At 43.7% G+C, this 24,251-nt stretch overlaps 1 protein-coding gene across 1 annotated transcript in view; it reads right to left on the bottom strand.

The window, feature by feature from the left end:
* Nucleotides 1-24,251, bottom strand: part of LOC108804485 (phospholipid-transporting ATPase IC-like) — a 72,689-nt gene that overhangs the window by 30,989 nt on the left and 17,449 nt on the right. Inside the window, exons 2-8 of the mRNA XM_018576262.1 lie at nucleotides 20,913-20,918; nucleotides 9,704-9,892; nucleotides 7,417-7,514; nucleotides 7,086-7,199; nucleotides 5,915-6,013; nucleotides 3,613-3,674; nucleotides 2,354-2,426 (exon numbers count right to left, since the gene is read on the bottom strand). Coding sequence (XP_018431764.1) covers nucleotides 2,354-2,426; nucleotides 3,613-3,674; nucleotides 5,915-6,013; nucleotides 7,086-7,199; nucleotides 7,417-7,514; nucleotides 9,704-9,878 — 621 coding nt within the window. The 5' untranslated portion in view covers nucleotides 9,879-9,892; nucleotides 20,913-20,918. The remainder of the gene's footprint in view (nucleotides 1-2,353; nucleotides 2,427-3,612; nucleotides 3,675-5,914; nucleotides 6,014-7,085; nucleotides 7,200-7,416; nucleotides 7,515-9,703; nucleotides 9,893-20,912; nucleotides 20,919-24,251) is intronic.

Raw genomic sequence — 24,251 nt, 5'->3', positions numbered from 1 at the left:
TTTCAAAGGGGTGTCCAAATATGCAGTACATACATGTCATTACTAGCTCAATATAGACATCAATCATGGACAGAAAGGGAAAACTTAAAGGGTGAAACAAATACATAGCAATAGAAAGGCAAGTGTTGCGGCCTAGATCCTGATGATGACATGGGGGCGATGATTCGGGGCCCCCGCTGTCCGGTCTCGTTGCATGAAAGAGTCTAGGGTGATTACCCGGTCAGGAGCGGGGGAGCCGAGGCCCACAGGTGGGTCAGGTCGCGGCCTTACCACATCGGTCTGTAGGAGAGTATGACATTGGGGGAAAAGGGGGAGAGGGTAGATGGGGAGGAAAGAGGGGTTGTGGGGTCGGGAGGGGAATGGGGGGGGAGGGAATCCAGGGCGCTGGTTGGATTGGTGGGTCATGACCCAGAGTCCAGGCGGAGGGCATCATACTCTGGAGAGTACCCAGAGTCCAGGCGTAGGGCATCATACTCTGGAGAGTGAAGAAATTCAATCCAGTAAAACCAGGACTTACCAAACTGGTCGGGTGTATTATGGAGCGAGCTGGTGAGGTCTTCCATGAGGTATATGTCATTTATCCTGTCTAACCATTGGATTATATTGGGCGGAGTGGGGTCTTTCCAGCGAGCCGGAATGCAAGCTCGGGCAGCATTAACTAGGTGGCGCACGACAGATCGTTTGTACGTCTTGGTCGGTATGTTATTATGATGTAGGAGGAAGAAGGCCGGGTCTCGAGGGACCGGGAGGTCAGTGAACTTTTGGGTGATGGTTCGGACTTGGTCCCAAAACGTGGTGAGCAAGGGGCATGACCAGAATATATGTAAAATGTCCGCAGAGGGGGCGCCACAACGCCAGCAGGTGTCAGGAGTCTGGGGGTACATGGAATGTAGCATGTGAGGTGTCCTGTACCACCTGGTGACCAGTTTGTACCCGGTCTCCTGGTACTTGTTGCTAATGGAGGATCGGTAAGATAATGTAAGAAGTTTTGTACGTTCTCCCGGAGTGAACCGGATCCCCAGATCCTCCTCCCATCTTGTGAGGAACCACAGGTTTTCAGGTGTGCTGCCGCGTCTGATGTACGATCTGGAAGTCCACTCCAGGGAGACGTTGGACGGGGGACGATCCCACACCGTCAACCATCGGGAAGTCAGGGTTCATTGATTGGTCGCGAAGCCGTACCTTGCGTCTCGGGGGCCATTTGCCCCTTGGAGGAGCTGCGAGTAGAGGCGGCTGGTGTGGAGAGAAATCGCTGTAAGGATGTCTGGGAGCTTCTGTCGTCGTTAGAGCGGGGTTTGGGCTTCTGAGACATCAAAAACGAGGTTTTGGGATGCCGTGGTTAAATGAAAAGTCCCAGGTGATAGCAGAGCTCAAGCAATGTGCTTCCTTACGCCGCCATAGCCAAGCCACGCCCCCGCTTTCTCTTATTGACACTGCAGCTTCTCCTAGTACATTAGCCTGTTGACTGCCATGATGTATTCTTGATGTCATTAGTTAGCTAGGAAAGGAACAGTTATTACATGTAGGACATATCCTTGGCAGTTGAGAGGTTACAAAAAAGTAAGCTTGCCACTTCCACATTTTGGCACTTGTCCATATATACACTCACTGGGCAGGTCATTAGGAAAACTAGTACTAGATAAGGCCTTCCTTTGCTCTTAAAGACAATTATAGAAGTGGGGATGGGACTTCAAGTACACATTTGTTGGGAGTAAAAGAGATAATCCAATTCACTGAGCTCACTGGCTCCAGGTTGGCTGTTCACATATAGCAGTGAACCACTCCAATGGGTACCACGGAGGTAATTCAAAGCACAAGAATATACCACGAGTCCCAAAAGCCAAATGTAAAGTGCCAAATATTTAAAACAACCATTCGCAGAGGTTTTGCCAGTGTTAGCAGTAGTGTGCTGGGGGCCACCAACACTGACAAAACTTCAGAATGGAGACTGAAAGTGATGTGTAAAAAAAAAATTGAATTGCCACTAGAACGGGTAGGAAATACATTATCCAACGGGGGCATGCGGTCCCGTAACAACTATACAAAGAGGGGATTTCCTTCACTTTCTTCTAACTTCTTTTTGTGTGTACAGGACAGGAAGTGAAGGGAAATCCTTTCAGTGAAACATAGATGGTACAAAGTTTTATCCATGTGACCGGCTCTGCTACAATCACAGAGTTCCCTCTGCCGCATTAAGTAGAGAGAACTCTGTAGGACAGTGCAAGCGCCACAGCACACCCTGTATTTTATGAATGGCACGCACAATGCAAACCAAGGTGTGGAGTAACCTTGAGGAGTATAGCGGAGAGCATATAATGATATCTGGTACAAACAGGTTACAATAAACACTGACCGGAATAAACTCATTCTTGTGGATTTTTATGATGTCCCCAACTTGGATGCTTTTCCACTTTGTTTTCTTAAACCTATAATAAAAACAACAATAAGATCTTAAATCAGCTATTCATCATTCAACCAATTACATAGGATTAGACCTGCCTAAAACCAGTCACCTGTGAGACTGTCACAGGTCGGCTCAGTAGATCGGGGAGTGAACACATACCGGCGTTCGCTCACTTCTCGATCCTGTCACGTCTATCTGCCGTGACAGGGGAGGGACAGGATTCCCCCCTCCCCGATCCGCCAGCGCTGACTGGCGGAACGGACGGGGGAGGGGGTACAGCTGGATCTGCCTCTAGATAGGCAGAGGCAGCTGTCACACACGCAGCTGGGCGGATCCAGACATAATTGTCGGGATCCGCTTCAGCTGCGGCGTCTCAGTATACCGCTATCTGTAGCTCGCGCTATACTGAGCTCATGGTGATGGGACGACGTTAGTTTGTTTCCTCCCGTTACCCTAAGGAGAACTATGGGGAAAAGCCCTGACCCTATAGTTCTCCTTTAAAGCAGTATTTCAGACTCGACAAGAACTTTTCTATAATTTGCTCTTCTTGAAGTGTTTAGATCTCCAAGTATAACCTGTGAAAGTCTAACTTCAGCTTTTTTTTGTTGTCATTTCCACCCTGCTTTAAAGTCATTGGCACAGTGACTATCCCTGTCACCAACCCTCAAAGCTAGGACATATCAAATAGCAGGGACCACACAAAGCTCCTAAACTTTTCATTTTTCCAAAACGACAAAGTGCCAAGGGAACCTCTTAAGCAGTTACTGTCTTTTGCACAGAAAGTTTGTCTTTTCATTGAAATTACATTGGGGTTACATAATGGAAAGTTCAAATGCAGAAAGTGGTAAGAAGAGTTCAAGTTCAGGACACAAATCAGAAATTCAATCCCACTGGATTCCAGATCCACCTTCCCCTTCAAGCCCTCTTCCCTGTTCCATGACCAAGGTTTTATCTCCTGGCTTCAGGAAATTCAAGTATCGATTAACAGGGAATAGTCAGGGATCTTAATCCCCTGTCACCTCGGCAGCCATGGCAGGAAACAAAAGCCTTTGAAGCGAGGTAACATTTAAGCAATGCACTGGCAGGCATATTCACTAAACATCTGACATACGCAATGAGAAATCCCAAAGTCGTTATCCAATATTGACCACGAATCTTTGGACACCGTTATTTATTGTAATTTCTTTATAGTCTTTTAAATGCCATACCTTCCATCTTCTATAAATTCTGAAGGTCGATTATTAATCTCATTATCCATTTTATGACGAGCCTTTGAAAATAAAACAAAACAGCCAAATAAATATAGAGTGAAAAGTAATAAAAAATTATGGAAAAAAAAAAGTTAATACGTTTGTCAAACTTGGAAATCTCCAAAGGATAGATGCAGGGACATGGAAAAAGACTGGATAAAAAGAACTTGGTACGAAGCAGATGGATGCAGCCAATTCCTGATGCACATATATTGTCACTGCTCCAGAGTTAGTATGTGGTACACGAGTGAGGGAATGCCTCTTTCTATTGAGTCTGTATTCTGGTTTTAACAGTTCAGATATGTCTTCTAACCAATCAGAACATAACAACACAATGTTTCTGCTTTAGTATTTGTGTTAAAATAATCACCATCGTGATGACTTGGTAACATGCAGAGGAATGAGATACCAGTAAAAACATGTTGCGCCCAACAAAATAACACATTTAAGGGGGATTTAAAAGAAAAATAGAAGTATGATAATACTTGACAAATGAATGTAGAGAGTGATCCAGCCATAGACACAAATTTTACTTTGAAAGGAATATTTTGGGCTGCTCCTGCTTGCTCCCTACTGAGGATTTTTCACTCAATCAATCATTGCAGAGTTAGTGCACCAGCCTGAAAGCCAAGTAACCAGCAGTTTTAGGAAGAGGGATCAATAATGGAAGCCTCTATATTTCTCTCATCACAGAGTCTGAAAAGTTGGTATGTGCATGAGGTAGAAGCTTATAGACCTGAACCTTCCTTTGTTTACCCTAAACACAGTTATCTGCTTTGGGTACCTTGAAGTGAACCAATGGGAAAAACTAATGGAATAAGCCAAATACTTTGGAAGACAGCAGACAGCAATAAACTGCCCCTCTAGCACCACCCAGAGCTCAAGAACAACTTATGCAAATACTGATTTTCTGAAAGTTAGCACTTGCCCTTCCCAGCTAACATGGCAATACCTGTAGATGGGTCACTCCCACACTGGATGCTGTACTGTGGGATGCAGGGGGTCTATTACAAGGGATGCACCAATACCAATCCTAGTATCGGTGCCGATACAGAGTATTTGGGCGAGTACACGCACTTGCCCAAATGCTCCGGTACTTACCTCTGACAAAGGGGAGCTGGCTTCCTTTCCAATCAGGAAGCCGGGCAGTGGCTTATGACCCACCTCACGGCTTCCTGATTGGCTAGGAAGCCGGCTTTACTTGTTGCTAGGTAGCCTGGCTTTCTAACTAATCAGGAAGCCGTACAGCACATAATGACCTGCCTCCCGGCTTCCCGATTGGTCAGGAAGCCATGCTGCCTAGGAAAAAGTAAAGCTGGCTCCCTAGCCAATCAGGAAACCGGGAGGCGGGTCATGACATGCTGCCTGCCTTCCTGATTGGCTAGGAAGCCAGCTGCACTTGTTGTTAGGCAGCCTGGCTTCCTGACCAATCAGGAAGCCAGGCGGCACCTCATGACTCATCGCCCAGCTTCCCGATTGGTCAGGAAGCCAAGCAGCCTCGGCAAGTGAAGCCGGTGTTCTTTTGCTAGAACACCGGCTTCACAGGCAATCAGGAAGCCGGGTGACGGGTCATGATCTGCCGCCAGACTTCCTGATAATCAGGACACACGGCACCGGTACTTGGTATCGGCGAGTACCGAAAAGAAAAATTTCAGTACTCTTACTCGATACCGAAAAAACGGTATCAATGCATCCCTATCTATTACCCACTATGAGAAAATGGAGACACTTTGGAAAGGGTTTGGGTTTAGGCGACTCTATAGGAGGCATATCACAAATAAAAGATGTGTCTATAGCTAAGCTAGATCTAAGCTGTCATCCATATCTGTCATTCGTATATTAGTTTATATTGTTAGTCTTCCTCACACGATTACCACCCAAGGTTCTCTGTACAATCTTATCAGATTCTTTTTTCATGGTGGTTTTAAAGTAAAGCGTCAATGGAAGCTGCCCTCTTCTTAATAATGCTGTCATGCTGAGCCAGGGGCTTCAGTACTTTCTAGGTCACTAATCTGGAACAAGTATAAAGATCAGCAGTGCTAATTTCACTGATGTGTGCTGAATCTTGACATAGCCAAGCATCTAGCATTTTCAGAAGAAGGTCAGCAAGGGTAGTCCCCATAGTTGCCTCAGTACAGGTTTCCTTTAATGGTGTTGATTTCGGTTTGATAAGTCTTTAGATACTCTGATATAAGAGACGGTATATTGTTGGCCTAATCATCCCTCATCATTCAGAAATGTAAACTACTGCACCACTTACAATATCATCCACAAGATCCTTGATGGCAGTGATCCCCAGTACTAGCAGCAAAGGTATAAGTGTGGTGGACCAGGATACTGTGGATATCTGAGGAATAGTCTGCAAACAAAAAAAAAAGAAAAACCATTTAACATTTCTTTGTTATTTTAACAAATACATATCTGTATCGGGTCACTTGAAGATATTATAAATATTAGGTTCAAAGACAGCTATCAAAAAACGTTTTAGGTGTCAGCTCATCTTGCCAGAGCAAACACTATGGGGTCTATTTATAAACAAATGGCAGAGCCAATCGCACTGTGAATCTGTATAAACGTTTGTCCTGTGTGAACAGAGGCAAAAACCAACATTCTTGGTAGATTTGCTTTTTAGGTTGAATGTAATGTAATAAAATATCATACTATGACCACTAGATGAAGCGGAGGAGCACAGGAAATACGTATTTATTTCCTCAGCTCCATCTAGTGGTCATTAGAACCTTCTGATGCTGAGAACATTAGATTTCGCCTCTGCTAATTGTTTATAATCAGACACCTGAGCATTTTATTGTGATACACATTGGAATAGCCATTGTAACCAGTTTCTACTGTGGTCTATTTTCTGAGATCTAGTTTTATTTTAAGGGTGTTTTTCTTTATTTAGTGAATTTAGAATTGAGTTTGGTTTAGGAAGGAAGGAAGGAGGGTGTGAAGGATGGAAGGTTGGAGGGAAGGAAGGAGGGAAGGACGGAAGGTGGGATGAAAGGAAGGAAAGAAGGAGGGTGAAAGGAAGGAGTTAGGGAGGGAGGGTGGTATGGAAGAAGTTGTGGAGGAAGGGAGGGTGGGATGGAAGGAGTTGTAGGGAAGTGGCAATTCAGGGCACTTCCAAAAGGCAAACAATACACATTTATAATAATGTTGATAACACATTAGGAACAAATAGATAAATATTAGAAATGTTTTGCAAACTATTCATACAGGACAAACAAGGAAGGTGTTCCCTTAACATATTTGGCTGGTTACCTCAACTGGAATACTTTGTGCATTGTGAATATGTAAAGCAACTTGTATGTTCTGACCTTATCGGACTAAGTCCCTTATACATCATGGATAAGAGCTGGTGATGATTCACACAAATAACAAACATGTACTGAACATGCACAACATAATAACACTGTCTGCCGATAAGTTACCTGGAGGATGAGAAGGACCAGGAAATAGGCATTGGCTGCTCTCTTAAATTGCTCAAACAAGTTAAATGGCAGGAAGGTGATTGGGTTGTACTTGTAAGTCTTGATTGCATTCCCCTAGTAAAACAAAAGATCATATCAGATCGGCCGCAGTGAACTATAGCTGAAGACTAAAGAAATTATGAAATCCATGGCCTCTGTTGTCAGCAGAGGTGTTTCTTGTTTTATTGTTGGAACTTGGAAACAAACCATGTATCATATAATGAGGGAATACATTTTACATTTGACAATTAACAAAACATAAAACAATGAATTCAGCAAAATAAATACTCACCGAGTACTTGCTTTTCTTAAAACAAAGGTACGTCTTTTGCTTGAATTCAGGCTTTTCATAGAAATTTCGGTCATTGGCTTTCACTTGCCAATTGCATTCTAAAATGAGATAAAGATGGATATAAAAAATACACTATATATTAGTATCAGCAGATGCAGACATTTAGAAAACTGGCAAAACCCCCCCAAAAAACTGGAATACTTTGTACACTTGTACTTTCTAGTAATGCAATTAATATGCACAGCTGCACACAAGGAGGTCTATTTATAAACAATTTGCAGAGCCATTCGCCTGCGAATCTCTGAGAACACTTGTTCTGTGCAAATAGAGGCAAAAAACAAACATTCTTAGTATATTTTATTTTTCAGCTCGAATGTAAAGTATTTTAATCCTGCAGTATGCCCACTAGATGGAGCTGAGCAATATAACTCCTCAGCTCCATCCGGTGGCCATAATGTGGTACTAAATTACACTACATATATTTGGAACACAGACGTGTAGGGACGGTTAAAAGACCTCCTAATATATTCTGCGCTCATTTGTAAAGTAGCACCAAGCTCCACTGCGAGCTAATGACTTTTCAGTGGCTATATGCAGAGGCAATGGCGTTCAAAATACATAGGCAGGGTATAGTTGATAAAAGGTGGGTGGAGCACGACCTGGCCAAGGGGTAGGCAGAAGAACCAGACGCTTGGGCACTTCAGCAGAAAGGGGGGGGGGGGTCCAAAAGCAGCAGGACCTATAACCTATGCTGCCGAAGTAGTTTGCAGCTTTGGCTTTTCACCTTGGGTCCTAAAAGACCTTGTCCCTGCAGTTGGGTGCAGCTTGCTCTACAAGAAGTCAGGGCTGAACATTACTCTTCCACAACACCATAATGCTCTGTTGGTTAAATAATGTCAGCGAGATAAGCGAGATGAGCGCAGTGTTCCTCTCCTCATTCACCCAAGCTGCCAGTCTGCAGGTATCAGTGTGAATAATTCAGGAAGGACCTGCAGGATTTGTCTAGCTGTCAGCATACCGTTTAGAGATAAAGGCTGCCATGTGTAAGCCATTGTAGCTCATAACTAACTGCCACATGCTGTAACTGAGCCATGGGCAAGTCACCTTTTCAACATTTAGCCGTGGCATTGATATATTAAGAACCTTACAAACAATAATTGCGCATTGGCAAAATGGTCACATGACACAACCCCATTATATTTTGAAAGGACAGTCACACCTTCTGTTTAAACAAAACGTACAAAACCAAGAGGTCAGCCCAACCAAAACTCAGTAGAGACTTAGTTTTGTGTGGTCACCCTCAGTTTCTGATCCTCCCAAACCCTGGCTATGTCGTAAAATAGAGGGAAACAGTGCACAAATCTCACACGGTGCTGCTGGGACTCTTTCCAGTGTCTAACTTTTTTTTTTTTTTTTTTTACAGATGGCTAATGGTTGATAGAGCAGCTCTGATTCCCTCTCATACCAAGCAGTAAAAGAATATATTGCAGCAAAAGGGAAAGGTTAGAACTGCCTTCTCACAGAACTTTCTTCTCCTCAGCCATGCTAACCTTTTCCTTTTTCTACAATATATTACTATGTGGCTTGTTCCCATTCGTTGCCATTGTATTTAAAAGGCCTTTTCAAGCTAATACAAATTTAATTGAGTCACTTTTAGAGTTTCTAGCAGTATCTTGCATGGCACCAATGGCCTCTACCAGCCTCTCAGAGCACGCCAATGGCCTCCTCTAGTTTCTCTCAGCACTCCAATGACCTCTAGCAGTCTCTCACAGGGCGTTGATGGTCTATAAAGGTCTCCTGCCATGGGCATGCTTCTGCCATCTGACGATTTTACAATGTATGTTATGGCCTATTTATTATTAAGCCTTTTTATCTATTCCAATATTGGTTAACTCCAGGGTTTCAAGCAGTATCTTGCAGCATGTCGGTGACTTCTAGCATTCACGTAATGGGCATGCCCCTGCAGACATCTTGCCGTTTAGGCCAATCTGTTACGATTTAGCCTCACCTGTTAAACCATGTCTTTTTTTAGCCATGCACGATTTATGCCGTGCACCCCTTCAGGTTTTTGGCCATAAAGCATGTCAGTTTGCTTGCTACGGGTATTTTTATATTTCAAATTTTGTTTAAAAATAACTATTTTGACATTTAAATAGAATTTGGGAAATGTAAGGTTGTCAGCATAACAAAAAAAGTGCTCGGAAAGTTTTCACGTGTGAGATCGGTTATACTTATTATCAATGGTATAGGATGTCAGCTTTCACATTCCCCCAAAGGCAATACTCACCTTTAGGGACTTGCTCCCGGCTCTGTTCTGGTTGTTTTTTGATTGTGCTTTGTTTTGGTACAGGAGTATCAGGACTCTCTAACTCATCATCGGTTTCATCATCGCTGTATGGGACTTCATCATCATTTGGGACCTGTGAATCCTCTTCAAATGTGGTATCATAATCAGTGTCCATGATGTCTGCAATCGGTTAAAAAGAAGAAGAGATAAGCCAACAAATACATAAAAGAAAATTCAAAGAGGCTGTATAACCAGACCGGTTGTGGTGAGTTGTATGCAAAGGAACCAAAAGGAAATCCTTTAAAACAGTGTGAAGCACAGTTGAAGGTTAAAGCAGAAGGTATCTACATGTCTAATTTCCATCACAAATCCAAAAATTAAAAGGGTTTCGAGTCATTGCAGGACTGTGGATGGAGCCACACAAATCGATTCGTTATGCCCCTGTAACAATTGTGCATCCATAATAGCCTGTTTAGAGCAGATACAGTGCAGATAAAGCCAATGAGTCCAAGCATTATACAGCTGTTTTAGGTTTGTTGGCCATCATTAGTGCATTGCATGGAAACTTGGCGTCTATAAAGCAGGCTTGAGGACCACTAAAGTATATAAAGACAGATTATGGTGGAACCAGCAGTTCTGGATGCAAAGCTGGCCCATGAGCATAAAGGAATGATCTGTATGGCCACTATCGTTAAATGAGATATACTGTACATACCCCTTGTTTTTTGGGGGATAGGTAATGGAAGCAATATCATGTAAATATCTTCTGGTTTTAAGAAGGCTCTACAGTGCTTTGAATGGAAACATGTAGTGAGTAAAACAAGGAGCATGATATTGCTGACCTCAATTGAAAATGCTAATTGTGTGGTAGCCATGTTGACCTTATTGCCTTAATTCTTTGAATCAGTGACCTGAGACTTGTATGCTAATAAGGAATTCTGAATTAACAATTAAACTTCCTGATCTACATGTTTTTTTCAGGTAAGTGACTCAAAGTATAGGAAGCACTGAATCAACATAAAGAGCAGCCAGGCTACATTTTCAGAAGATCCGCCTCGGCTGGCCCTATACGTCTTGTAGGTTCATTTTTAAAAAGTAGACATAATAGGTATATTGCATAAATCTAAGAGACAATTGCATGGTTTAGAACTGGATAGATTGTAAGCTTTGGGGTTAAGCAAGACCTGCAATGTGTATGATATATAACATCTGCTACAGATCAGTCCATACATAGCCAGCCCAGCAAAAATTAGGTGCAGATCCAAGCTTGTTTGCAGCCTCAACAACATCAAGATAAAGGGAAGATCTCACACCATTGTAAATGTCTTCCTTCTACTCCAAATTAGCACGGGGCATAAAATGAAAGCTCTGACACATTCCACCACTGTAAGCACTTTAAAGACCTGCAATGTAGTCACACTCTTCAAGTTCCTAGTAATGCATTGAGCCTTTTGCCAACGAGAAGCTCAAGTTGAAAAAACAAGAAAACACACAATCACAGCCACTGCCTACTTGTAAAATATGTATTTGTGTAATGGAAACCGGTCAGATTTAGAGAATTATGGAGGCCGCCATTTATTTAGGGTCAGTGATTCAAAAATATTGAAGACACTGGATCAGTATAAAAGCAAAGCAATTATAATTTTTTAGGACAGGCTACAGAATTCTCTCTCAGTACAAAAGTTTCCTTTCATGTCTGTGCTTTTTACCTTGATACGCTTTTGTATTAACTTGCCTTTTATTGGTTTAGGTTAAATATGAAATCAGAGCAACAAAGCAGTAAATATCTTAGATATCCATAGAAAGGTGTGGCCGTCACACCAAACATATTGGGTTGACATTGGTGACGACGGCAACAATGTGAGAAACCTAATTAAATGGCTTAAAAATGTGGACCTTGAAGCCTATCTCCAGCTATAAAAAAACTTCCATTGCAGTGGGGCTACCTTTGCACTGCACGGGTTAACTGCTTGCTTTTGTCTAAGGGGATTCTGTAAAGGGATTTTACTTACCTGATCCCCACATCACAGTTATTAGTGCTTGCCTCTCTCCTCTCCGTTCCAGATTTGGACTGTCCCTCAGCGTCCTCATGTATATGCAGAGTTATGGACCCTGCATTAGGCATAATGATGTCAGTGAGCGTCCGACCACTGCAGCAGGGAGCGGAGGAGGCTCTGGGTGGCAATCTTGGAGCAAGCAAAAGCAGGGATCACATAAGAAAAAATTCCCCTAGACAAAAATAAGTGAACCCTTGCAGTGCTGCAGTTGCCTTGCAGTGCTGCAGAACCCTTGCAGTGCTGCAGTAGCTGCAAGGGGAGTTTATTTATTTTTTACTGGAGATAAGCTTTAACTCAACTCGTATGGCTTCCCATGTATTTACAAATGTATGCAACGAAAACGTCAAACTGAGCTATTGAAACAGTTTAGTTTCTTGAAGCAATGCTTGGAAGTGATGTACACAGAGTGCCTGGAGTTGAAGGCCAGATGTGAGCGGGAGTTGCACTCAGAGGTGGTCAATGGTGGGAACTGGGAATCAGAGAAAACATGGATTTCTTTCCTGTGCCAAAAAAGATGGTTCTCAGCCAGAATGTGCATGCAAGCTTTTAGGGTCAGTGTTGACTGGCCTTTGTATGGGTCATAACTGCTTCTCTCCTCATACAAGGGTATTGGACTATAAAAAGGAGCTTAAACATCAGAAGCATCTCAAACTGTTGTCAAAAGCTCCCTTATCAACAAAGCCCAAAGTCTGTCAACACATGCCCTACATCATCAGCCTTCAACTGAGGCAGGAGATAGAAGTGTTGGGCAGAGAGGCCATCCTGAGGGCAGGAGATAGGATGGCCTCCCAGCCTGACACCTCTGAGGGCAGGAGATAGGATGGCCTCCCAGCCTGACAGCTCTGAGGGCAGGAGATAGGATGGCCTCCCAGCCTGACAGCTCTGAGGGCAGGAGATAGGATGGCCTCCCAGCCTGACAGCTCTGAGGGCAGGAGATAGGATGGCCTCCCAGCCTGACAGCTCTGAGGGCAGGAGATAGGATGGCCTCCCAGTCTGACAGCTCTGAGGGCAAGCCAGCTGAAACAACACCTGCGCTTTGCCTCTGTGCAAGAGTTTCCCGTTATACAGATCAGTCATTGTTGCTCTCTCTCTTTATGCAGGGTGACTGGTCTCGTCTCCGCCCCTTGTAACCTGAGCCAGCACTACAGGAAGAGGCCCTGAGCTGCAAAGGGAAGTTGTCCCCAAGCATGAGAATACATGAGGATTTAAAAGGAAGAGCAGCAAAGAGAAGGGAAACTACCATGGATTACCGTAAGGCACACATTACAGTATTGTTTTATGTTAAAAAATCTGAGGGTTTAATGTCACTTTAAGTTAAGTAATACTCCACTTTCAATGTGAAGATTCCGATTCATACAAAATGTCTGTTCCTTACCATTTCTCTTTAAGGGAAAACTCTACTAAGTATCATTTGTAGCTGACCTTATAACATAACCCTGAAAAGCAAACATTTGGGGCCATTTTTAGATTCAGACAGAAAAGCAAATAGGAAAAAAAGAAGTCCATTTGAACATTACGCTGAAAAAAAATAAGAAAAGGGAAAAAGCTTTGTTCAGCTTAACAATGGACACTTGCACACTCCCTGAGCCATTGTAAAGGAGGACTTTTCATAACATGAAACGAGTGCAGCCTTGAGTAAATAATTTAGCAGATTAAATATTAACTTGAGTCATATACTCCATTGTACAAGGCTCTTTAAACCAGCAATCTGGGAGATACTATGCACAGGTTATCGGTACTGAATGAAAAAATAATCAGTCCTTACAGACACAGCCAAAACAAGAGCTGCGCAACAATACCGAGCGCACAAAGGATCGCACTGCAGAGCATTCACAGTCTTCTTCTAGACAAAAAGGGGGACCAAATCATTTTACGGTGGGGGATGTCAAATCACTAATGACGTCTCCACTGTTAAGGACAAGAAATTCAAGAACCAGCCGGCACAATAGCAATTATACTGCATTCTAAGTAACTTTGACAGTGCATACAATTCCTCACAGATTACATTACAACCTGAAATCTCAGGATTAGGAACAATTTATTTTAACATTTACAATGAAAAAGCAGTGGACACTGCATACATGCAATGCATGATGTGTATTAGTTTACACATCGTAATTTTCAGCTCACAGAAAGTGACAAGGACACGGCATTTCAGGCAAGATCAATAGGTATTTTCTGCTCTTGCTGAAAATATTCTTGGCCTGCAAAAACAAAACGAATGCAGCCGCCACATCTAAGGACTGGGGCACATCCTCTCGCAGCGTGGCAGCACTTACTGTGCTGTATCTTTGGAGGAGCAGCACTACAGTAGGTTGCTTGCTCCTGGTGTGGACTCCTTTACAGATCCCACTCTTTTCATCTCTATAAAATAAGTGGGAGTTGTTTCTATTAGGCTGATACCCCTGCTTGATATTTCAGGCAAAGTTAGAGAAAGTTAAAAACTCCCTGGGATTGGCAGGATCAGTAGGTATTTATTTACAAAAACACTTTCAATGGAATACCTAACAGACCCAAAGGGCGCAACCCATTCACACCTGAGCGTTTTGGGACCTTTTCCGAAGTGCGTCAATGCTTAACATGAAGAATCCTATTATCATAATGGTGCCCATTCACACTTTATCTGCGGCGCCTTTCATCTGAGCGTTTTGGGACCTTTTCCGAAGTGCGTCAATGCTTAACATGAAGAATCCCATTATCATAAATGGTGCCCATTCACACTTTATCTGCGGCGCCTTTTACTTGTAGATTGTTAAGTACATGAGCTTCTATTTTGGTGGAATTGCATGTTTTTGGCCCCATAGACTTCAAAAGGGAGTGCCGGAAGAAGGCACACAACACGTGCTTTTTACACAGTGTTCCTTCTAACAACGATCTCCTCCTCTTCGTAACTAGCTTTTCATTGGTATGAGCATAAGGGTCCATTCACGAACGTGTTGCAGTAATGCGTGTTGCAATGGCATTCATGCTGCATAGCGTTCTAACATACCTAACCAACATACCTAACCAGCACACCACATAAGGCATACATTTTGGTGCACCTCACCGATTTGAACCACCTGCATGTTGTGGTGCCTTGACTGGAGTTGGACCAAATTTTGATCCTTTCCATCCCTTAATCACCCGCAGGGTAATTACAAATGGCAGCACAGATGACAAGGAATTGTACTTTTACCAGCTTGTTCATGAACATATTATTACAGATGTCAGGAAATGCTTATTCCAACATCATGGACTGTAGGTTTCCCTGGAAATAACCGGTGCCAAGTCATGGGAAAAATATTCCCCCCGGGATTATGTCAAAACAGGAATATGGATCTTCCCTGGACCAGTCTCATAAGGACATAATTACTTGTACTAAAAAAAGAATTGTGCGAGGAAAAAAGATCCACCTCCATAATTATGGTATTACAGCCATAAAGCCTCTATAATTACAGGTCACACATGGCTTCAATGGCATCATCAGTACACAAGATCAGCCCTTAGGACAGGTGTACTGGACAAGCAGGGCTGGACAATTCACTGGTGCCCGGTAGCCAATGCTCCTTAAAAATGGCAGCTGGTATCTCATTTATTACTAGTTGTTGCCAATGGAGCTGGCCCCTAAAAAGAGTGCCATTGAGTCCTGGACTGGACAGACTGGCTCCTTGATTCAATATTAATTTACCCACTCCCGCTTTAAAGTGGATGCGGATCTTAGCTGTCTTCCCAAATACACAGATCAGCCATAACATTATGACCACCCGCCTAATATTGAGTAGGTCCTCCTTTTTTTAGCCAAGACAGCCCATACTCGTCTAGGCATGGACTCCACTAGACGTCTGAAGTTATGCTGTGGTATCTGTCACCAAACCGTCAGTAGCAGATCTCTTAAGTCCTGTAAGTTGATCCATGTAGGCCCCACTTGTTTTTCTAACACATTCCACAGATGCTCGATTGGATTGAGATCTGGAGAATTGAGGCCAAGTCAACACCTCAAATTCAACAGCACTGCAGACCAGAAACATCCAACATGAGTCAAAGTTTTGGGTTGTGCTCTGACCCTCTAGTCATCACAATTTGGCAATCGTCAAAGTCTCTCAAACTCAAGGTTTCCCAGCAGAACATGCACAAATCACACTGCCTCTGTCGGCATGCCTTCTTCCCATAGTGTAGCCAGGTGCCATCTCTTCCCCAGGTAAGCAACCAAACACAATGGGCCATACATATGATGTAAAAGAAAATGTGATTCATCAGACCAGGCCACCTTCTTCCATTGCTCCGTTGTCCAGTTCTGATGCTCACGCGCCCATTTTAAACACTTTTGGCAGTGGAAACGGGTCAGCATGGGCATTCTGACCAGTCTGTGGCTATGCAGCCCTAGCTATTGGACCCAGCATTAACTTTTTCAGCAATTTGCATTCCCTTCCTTCATGCATCAATGAGATTCGGCCCTCCATGACCCGGTCGCAGGTTCAACAGTATTCCCTCCTTGGAGCACTTTTGGTAGGTCCTGACCACTGCAGATCGGGAACATCCCATGTGAGCTGTAGTTTTGGAGTTGCTCCGACCCTAGTTATCACAATTTGGCCCTTGTCAAAGTCACTAAAATCATTACGCTTGCTGATTTTTTCTGCTTCCAACACATCAACTTCAGGGAAAAAATGTTCACACACTGCCAAGTAGATCCCCCCACTTCCAGATGCCATTGTAAGAAGGTGATCAATGTTATTCACTTCACCTCTCAGTGGTCATAATGTTATGGCTGAGTGGTGTATCTGACACAGATAAGCCCCTGCTACACCCTCGCCACGTGACTTACTACAAAGTTAGAATGTTTCAGTCTGATCACTGAGAAGAGGAGACTGGGAGACTGAGAGCTAGTTCTATGGTGCTGCATTGAGGTCAATGGTACCGCAGTCATAAACTTACTAGCAGTGTGGGCTGAGCCCACACAGCCTCTTCATCCATTCACACAGCCTCTTCATCCAAGTCCCATCAGCCACTGTGGCAGAGGGACTTGTCACATCACCACACTTATAGTCCATTCATTCTTCCTCCCGTCCATGTTACTGAATGTCCATACCTCGATAGGGACATGGGCAGGCGAAGAGACTGCAGGAGCCTGAGCATTGCACCCGCAATCAACTGTTCATCCTTGCAATGTTTTACTGACTCCATGGCAAAAAAAAAAAATTGCGACTTTTCCCCCCATTTATGAAGGAGAGCGCATTTATTTGAATTTTTTTCATAAAGTTAGAATTTCCCTTTAATAAAAAAAAGAAGAAGTAGCTCAACGATTAAAGTACATAAAGCCGGTAGACATCTCAGAGTAAACGTATTTGGGCAATTAGCTTCTCCATTGGGAAGAATCTGCGGCAGTCAAACTTCAGCCCTGCGTACACGTAGAGTACGAACAGCCACAGCCACAGATTTGGACCCTGTGTAAATCAATGGGCAGTGAGGGCACTGCTGTTCACACGAGTGGTGTTACATGAGATTAGGGCCTCTGGCCGGCAATGGGCACACAGTTTGGGTCCAGGGCTGCTGGGTTGCTTTCCTCTTTGACCGGTGATTTGCTATAAATTGTTCTATGATATTTATCCGGCCTTTAGTCCACAATCATAATACCACAGTAATTGTCATTCCGTTCCATGGCTCTTATACAGCCATCTCTTATCTTGGTAATATTCTGGTCCCCCACAGACAGGACCATTTGTTTTTGGTCCGGGTCACCCTCCTGGCACATGCTTGCACACAGTTTCCTCTCTAAGGCGCCTTTCATGGAATACACAACGTGTGAGACATAATGGAATCCTCAGAGACTTGCCACTGCTCAGACAAATAATGCCGGGCTTTTTATAGCAGCACTCCCCTGCGGACAGAGTGCTAATCACTGCCATTGTTGCTCTTTTTAATGAAGACCCCGGGGACCGAACAGGTAAAGGCAGCTCTGGGCCAGACCAGAGGGTGACCTTTCATGCCGCTGGGACCATGCCATGTCTGGTATCACAGACATAAAGCTACACACCTAAAGTAGGTGTATTGTAAACACTGACTGACACTGATTTGCCAATGTGAATAAATAAAATCCTTATTCTCATCCATGCGCTCCAGCAAGGACTGCATAGTATTGTCCACGGCGGGTTTCCTGATGGTGACAACATTGGTCTATGCCTTTGTAATGTGAATTAAAACAGCCACTTGTAGTCTCCATCTGAAGCCCATGTAGCAGGGTGACAACACAGGAGGACAACTGAGAGAAAAAGGGGCAGAGGGATGTCACCCAATTACAAGAAGTGCCTAAACATGGGCCCTTCATGGCAGGATGGCAAGGGGTCATTTTAATAAAAGCTTTAGATTTGAAGAGAGTGAAAATGGCCTTTGAGATTACATTGATTAATGATTAGACATCTACTTTAATTTACTGCAAGCCACAAATTAGCCATCTATGCAATGCAGCAACAGCAGCTTAACACCCAAAGGCTCATGTCAGTGAAGGTTCTCATTCATCCAGGTCATGGTGTATCTGTAAAAAAATAAAAATCAAGGCAACTGGACTTACTGTCTTTTTCTTGAAGATGTTTAACTTGTCATCCGACCAGCTTTCTTAATTCAGAATTCAGACTCTCAGAATTGAGAAAGCTAGTCGGATGACCAGCAAAATGTCTTCAGGAAAAATACAGCAACTTTTTACAGATACCCTAAGGCTCCTTGATACTTTTTAGCCCTTCAAATCTTTACCAACGGCTTAGCAGCAGCCGTGTGGCTTTGTGTTATCAGTACAGTTTATCTGTGCATTGCGCTGCACCTACTGAAATGGCTTACCCTCAGGTTCCCCAGGGATAAAAAGGTACCACATGCAAAATACACTATACATGAATTTATATGCATCTATTCATATAGCAGAACACAATTTTTTTTTTTTTTAGGCTCCATGGACAACATGACAACTAAAGAAACCCTTAAAAGTTAGGCGTTGGCTGTACTTTTTAAAAGGGGCACTGGCGACATGGCTAATGGGAATCGCCCAGCCCTGCCTTAAGGGCCCATTCACACCACATCCAGATTAGACCAGACCGTTTCCAGACCCAAAATGCACCCCAATGCTATTTCTGGCCTCTGTTCCCACCAGCGCAGTCCGTTCCAGACAAGACCAGAAAAATTGTTTGTCTGGTGTGGAATGCACTGGAACGCATCAAAAAATCCATGGAACACACTGGAACGCACCTGTAAGCTTTAAAAAAAAAAAAAAAAAATTCCAATCGCGGCAAAAACGCAATGGCCTATGTTGCAGATCTGGCCCGGAAAATGGTCTGAACCCAGCCTAAAGAAGCTGCGGAGGGCCAGTCGCACCGGTGGAGGAAGCCTATGGAAGCGATGAATAGAATAAGTATCACAACCTATACCTCTACCCGTAGACATAACAAGCATTTAACCCTTGGCAGTGGGAGGATTTTTTTTTTTTAATTCTCAGAGTTTATCTTAAAGGAGATCTTCCCTACCATCCCACCGCAATGGCACTATTGCAGGGTGTCACCGGGACAGAGAATGATGGGTAATGCCCTCAACGGGGTCACCGAGAGCAATGAAAAGAAGACATGATTTCTACTTCTTACCCGCTCCATCCACAGAAAAAAACAAAAACTTGGCCGCAGTTGAGCTTTAATATTTGCCCGGAGTCCCTTTCCACAGTGCGCTTTGTTACAGAGGTATACCTGATCAGAATGCTGCGTAAAATATTTACTTTGCCTCTCGCTGTCAGTGTGAATATATCGTCGCATCTGTGTAGCCATGTGTTATTCTCTGGACCTACCGCCACTCATCAATTATTCATCCGCTGTAGTTGTGCGCTCAGGTCTTCTATTATTTATGTCCGGTTCAAACTGTTGGTTAATTCTCTGGAACCTCCTGAACAGGAAGGCCCACTAGAGCTTCCTAAATGAAAGGAGGATGGCATTGTGTGCAGGTCTTCCGGTACTGAGAGAAGATTTACAAGAATTTATAAAAACCTCTCAGCTTACATTATATATATATATATATATATCTATCATTATTATATACACTCACCGGCCACTTTATTAGGTACACCTGTTCAATTGCTTGGTAACACAAATTGCTAACCAGCCAATCACATGGCAGCAACTAGACGTGGTCAAGACGACTTGCTGAAGTTCAAACCGAGCATCAGAATGGGGGAAGAAAGGGGATTTAAGTGACTTTGAACGTGGCATGGTTGTTGGTGCCAGACAGGCTGGTCTGAGTATTTGAAAAACTGCTGATCTACTGGGATTTTCACACACAACCATCTCTCGGGTTTACAGAGAATGGTCCGAAAAAGAGAAAATATCCAGTGAACGGCAGTCGTGTGGACAAAAATGCCTTGTTGATGTCAGAGGAGAATGGGCCGACTGGCTTGAGAGGATAGAAAGGCCACAGTAACTCAAATAACCACTTGTTACATCCCAGGTATGCAGAATACCCTCTCTGAACGCACAATACATTGAACCTTGAAACAGGCTACAGCAGCAGAAGACCCCACCGAGTGCCACTCCTGTCAGCTAACAACAGGAAACGGAGGCTACAATTCGCACAGGCTCACCAAAATAGGACAATACAGTAGAAGATTAGAAAAACTTTGTCTGGTCTGATGAGTGTCGATTTCAGCTGCTTCATTCGGATGGTAGGGTCAGAATTTGGCGTAAGCATGGAACCATCCTGCCGTGCATCAACAGTTCAGGCTGGTGGTGATAGTGTAATAGTGTGGGGGATATTTTCTTGGCACACTTTGGGCCCCATAGTACCAACTGAGCATTGTTTAAACACCAGGGCCTACATGAGTATGATTGCCGACCATGTCCATCCCTTTATGACTACAATGTACCCCTCTTCTAATAGCTTCTTCCAGCAGGATAATGCACCTTGCCACAAAGCTAGCATCATCTCAAACTAGTTTCTTGAACATAACAATGAGCTCACTGTACTCCAATAGCCTCCAGTCAACAGATCCCAATCCAGTAGAGCACCTTTTGGATGTGGTGGAACGGGAGATTCGCATAATGGATGTGCAGCTGACAAATCTGCAGCAACTGTGTGATGCCATCATGTCAATATGGACCAAAATCTCTGAGGAATATTTCCAACACCTTGTTGAATCTATGCCACAAAGAAAGTTCTGTTTAGTTATTCAGGTTTCTACTGCTGTTGGTGCCTCAACATTTTTTTTAATTAGGGATGTTCCGATACCGATACTAGTATCGGTACCGATATAGGGCATTTTCACTAGTACTTGTACTCGTGAAAATGCCCCGATACTAAAAGGCCAATACTGGCCCTTTAAATTTTTAAACAAGTTTGGCTGTCTGAGGTCCCGTGCTTATGGGGACCTCAGGCAGCTGTCTTTGACAGTGCCTGTCTGGCCCCAATCTCCTCCTTCTCCTTCCTGGCACTGAAGTATCTGAAGACAGCCAACACCGAAAGTACAGCCATGGAGTCGACAGCCCTGTTCAGCCTAGCACCTACCCGTTCAGCAAGTTCAGGCTGGCATCTGCCTGCAGAGCCCTGGAGAGACCCCGCACGCAGCCCTGGAGAGACCCCGCACGCAGCCCTGGAGAGACCCCACACGCAGCCCTGTATACTTGCTGCGTAATCCTTGATTGATAGGAAAGGTAGTCCTCTATTGATGGTTGCTATTCTCCATTGCTGAATAATCATGGATTGAGTTACAGTTCTTCATAATTATAAAGAAGCTGCCGTAAAATTATTAGTCTGTATTGTTTTAGAAAAAATTTCACATGTCCCTTTAAGAAAAAGTATCGGTAATTGGTATTGGCGTGTACATGAGGGAAAGTACTTGTATTTGGTCTTGAAAAAATGGTATCAGGACATCCCTAATACACACACACACACACATCTCTCTCTCTCTCTCTCTCTCTAATATTTCCTGTAAATAGGTAAAAAAATGATGACGGGTCAGCTGACACCAGAACAGGAACAGAGGGGAAATTTTCCAATGGGGATACCTCATACCAGTGACAACTGTTGTAGGAAGGGAACTTTCCCTTACTCTCCTCTCACTGCCTATTGTTTCTCTGGGGACAGGAAGTGAAGAAAAATTATCTTCTATATGCAAAACGGAAAAAAAAAAAAGGAAAAAGGAAACTTGTCATAAGAGGGTACATGAAGGCTGTGAATATGCACTGACTTGTGCCACCACTCTAACAGAGCCATCTGAACTACAACTTAAATGTCTGGACAATGTAGTATTATCATTGCTTGCTGGAAGCAATGCCTGATGGGATATGTAGCCTTGAGAAATGGAGATTGTATCAAGCAGCAGGGAAAGAGACACAAAAGCACACTGGGAATCCAGGAAGTTGTTGGAAGTGATGGGCAGACGGAAGGCGGCACTCACAACATAAAAGGGGTTTTTACAAGTAAGCTTTGATTTCATTATCAAAAACATCTCTACTATGTATTCCTATTACACTGCTGATGTTATAACAGGAGAAGATACGCTGGGAGTTTGCATCTCCTTTAAAGAGACCTTTGTGTGAATGGGCCCGTAAGGAAGCTAAGCCCACATGAAAAGAAATGTAGGCATCCTCAAGGAGCAGCAGGCATCTTCTCAAGCACCCCACTAACCTCAAATCCTGGGGTGCTTCCATATGGCAAATCTATACTTTTTTGCCCCCTCCTACAACTTCCTATCAGTGATTCAATGTGACGGGTAAGAGAGGGCTCCCTGCATATTACAGAGCTCCATTTGCATTGGTTTCGGCGTGGAATTACAGTAAATACATGACTATGTAAATAACTGCAGATCACAACATGTTAGAAGACAACATCCTCTTTACACTGGTTTCACTTTAAGTAGATTCCCAGGTGTCCAATTCCAAGTTAACCGTTCACATTGCCCTGCGGTGCCTGAGGGTATAATAAGAGCCGGCCCATCCTTTTCCCTGCAAAGAAATGAACTCTCAGCGTGCATACAAATTACTACCAGAGTGTGTAAACATCCCTGAGCTCGCAGTCTATAAAACCAAAGAGAAGATAGACTGGATAGCAAAAGGAGAAGCAGCACAGTGATGAGCTCATCTCTCCATCACTCTGCTCTGTCCCCCTATCTGTATGTGTTTGGTTAGTAGATGTACTGAGGGGGCACTTATGCTGCTTCTTCCTCTAAAACTCCAGCCCTGCTGTATATGGACTGCATGAGGAGGATGTCAGGTCACATTTAGGTAATGACACTGCTAGCATTTAAAAACTACATCTAAATGGCATATTAATGCGCCATTCAATTTGCGTCTTATGTTTGCAGGAAGATCATCTTTAAGTTTTGGATAAATTTGGGAAAGATTAGCAACTGTTTCAGGTTTTCATTACTGTGCCATTATCACCCCCCAGACACGCACACACGCAAGCACGCACACATTAGGGAAAAACTGAACTGTTTGAGTTGTCACCAGAACAGGAATAGAGAGGAGATTTGTTACGCCAACTGTCAATAAAAAGATCTCTTCTCGCTTCCCGTTATGTAGTAAAATCTCCCCAATTTGACACACAGGCCAAAAAAAACACGATATGGATTAACCTTCTAAAAAGAGAATGTTTGGCTTTAAATATATAGACAGAACTCTAGGCAAATAAAATCCTCAACCCTTGCAGTGGGGACACCCAAGCTCTGCAAGAGTTAAGCGCCTATTTTTGTCTAGGGTAAAAAAAAAAAAAAAAAGTTATACTGCCCTGAACCCTGGAGCCGGCTTGCTCTTAGACCGGTCCCTGGAGCTTCTCTCCCCCTCCTTTGCAGCGGTCTAAGGATACTGAGTCTTCACAGTGTATAGGGCGTGAGGACGCAGAGGGACAGACCACTGCTGCAGCGGAGGGGAAGACAGGCTGGAGGGAGCGCTGTCACAGCCAGCCAGATCAGAGGAACAGGCGAGTATAACTTTGTTATTTTCCCTAGACCAAAACAAGCACTTAACCCTTGAAGCGCGGGGGTAGCCCCACTGCAAGGGCTATGTTGTATTCTGCCCAGAGTTCTTCTTATATGAGCCAATTTGCTTTGCAATGCATCAAGGATCAGGGCAGTACACGGGTATCGTTTTCCTGCGTTTAATATGCAAGTCAAACACAGGTAAGCCATTCAATCTATTCCCAATGGTGCCGTGTGGATGACAGTTCTGAGGTTCCCACTGTCCCGCATTTGGTTTGGCACAGCGCGCTGTTTGCTGCGATTTGAGTTTTTATGACACATATTTGAGAGATGCTGCGGCTGAAATGTCATTCTGGCTGGGTGTGAAGTTGCTCTTTCAAACGCATGTGACTGCATAAGCATGGCTGCATTTCCGACAAGTCCAACGAGGCCTGACCTGGGGGGGAGTTGCAGGGATTAGAGGGGCAATATAGCCGCTGGGCGGGCAGTTTTTGTTCTAAATTTAAATTCGGGCAAGCAGGGATAAATGTAGAGCAGGGAAGCCGGCGCTCGTTTTGTACAAGTGATCCCAATGTAA

This window comes from Nanorana parkeri, unplaced genomic scaffold (genome assembly GCF_000935625.1).
Source record: "Nanorana parkeri isolate BGI_ZX_2015 unplaced genomic scaffold, ASM93562v1 scaffold61, whole genome shotgun sequence".
Taxonomy (NCBI): Eukaryota; Metazoa; Chordata; class Amphibia; order Anura; family Dicroglossidae; genus Nanorana; species Nanorana parkeri.
This window is presented reverse-complemented; position numbering and strand designations above follow the sequence as displayed.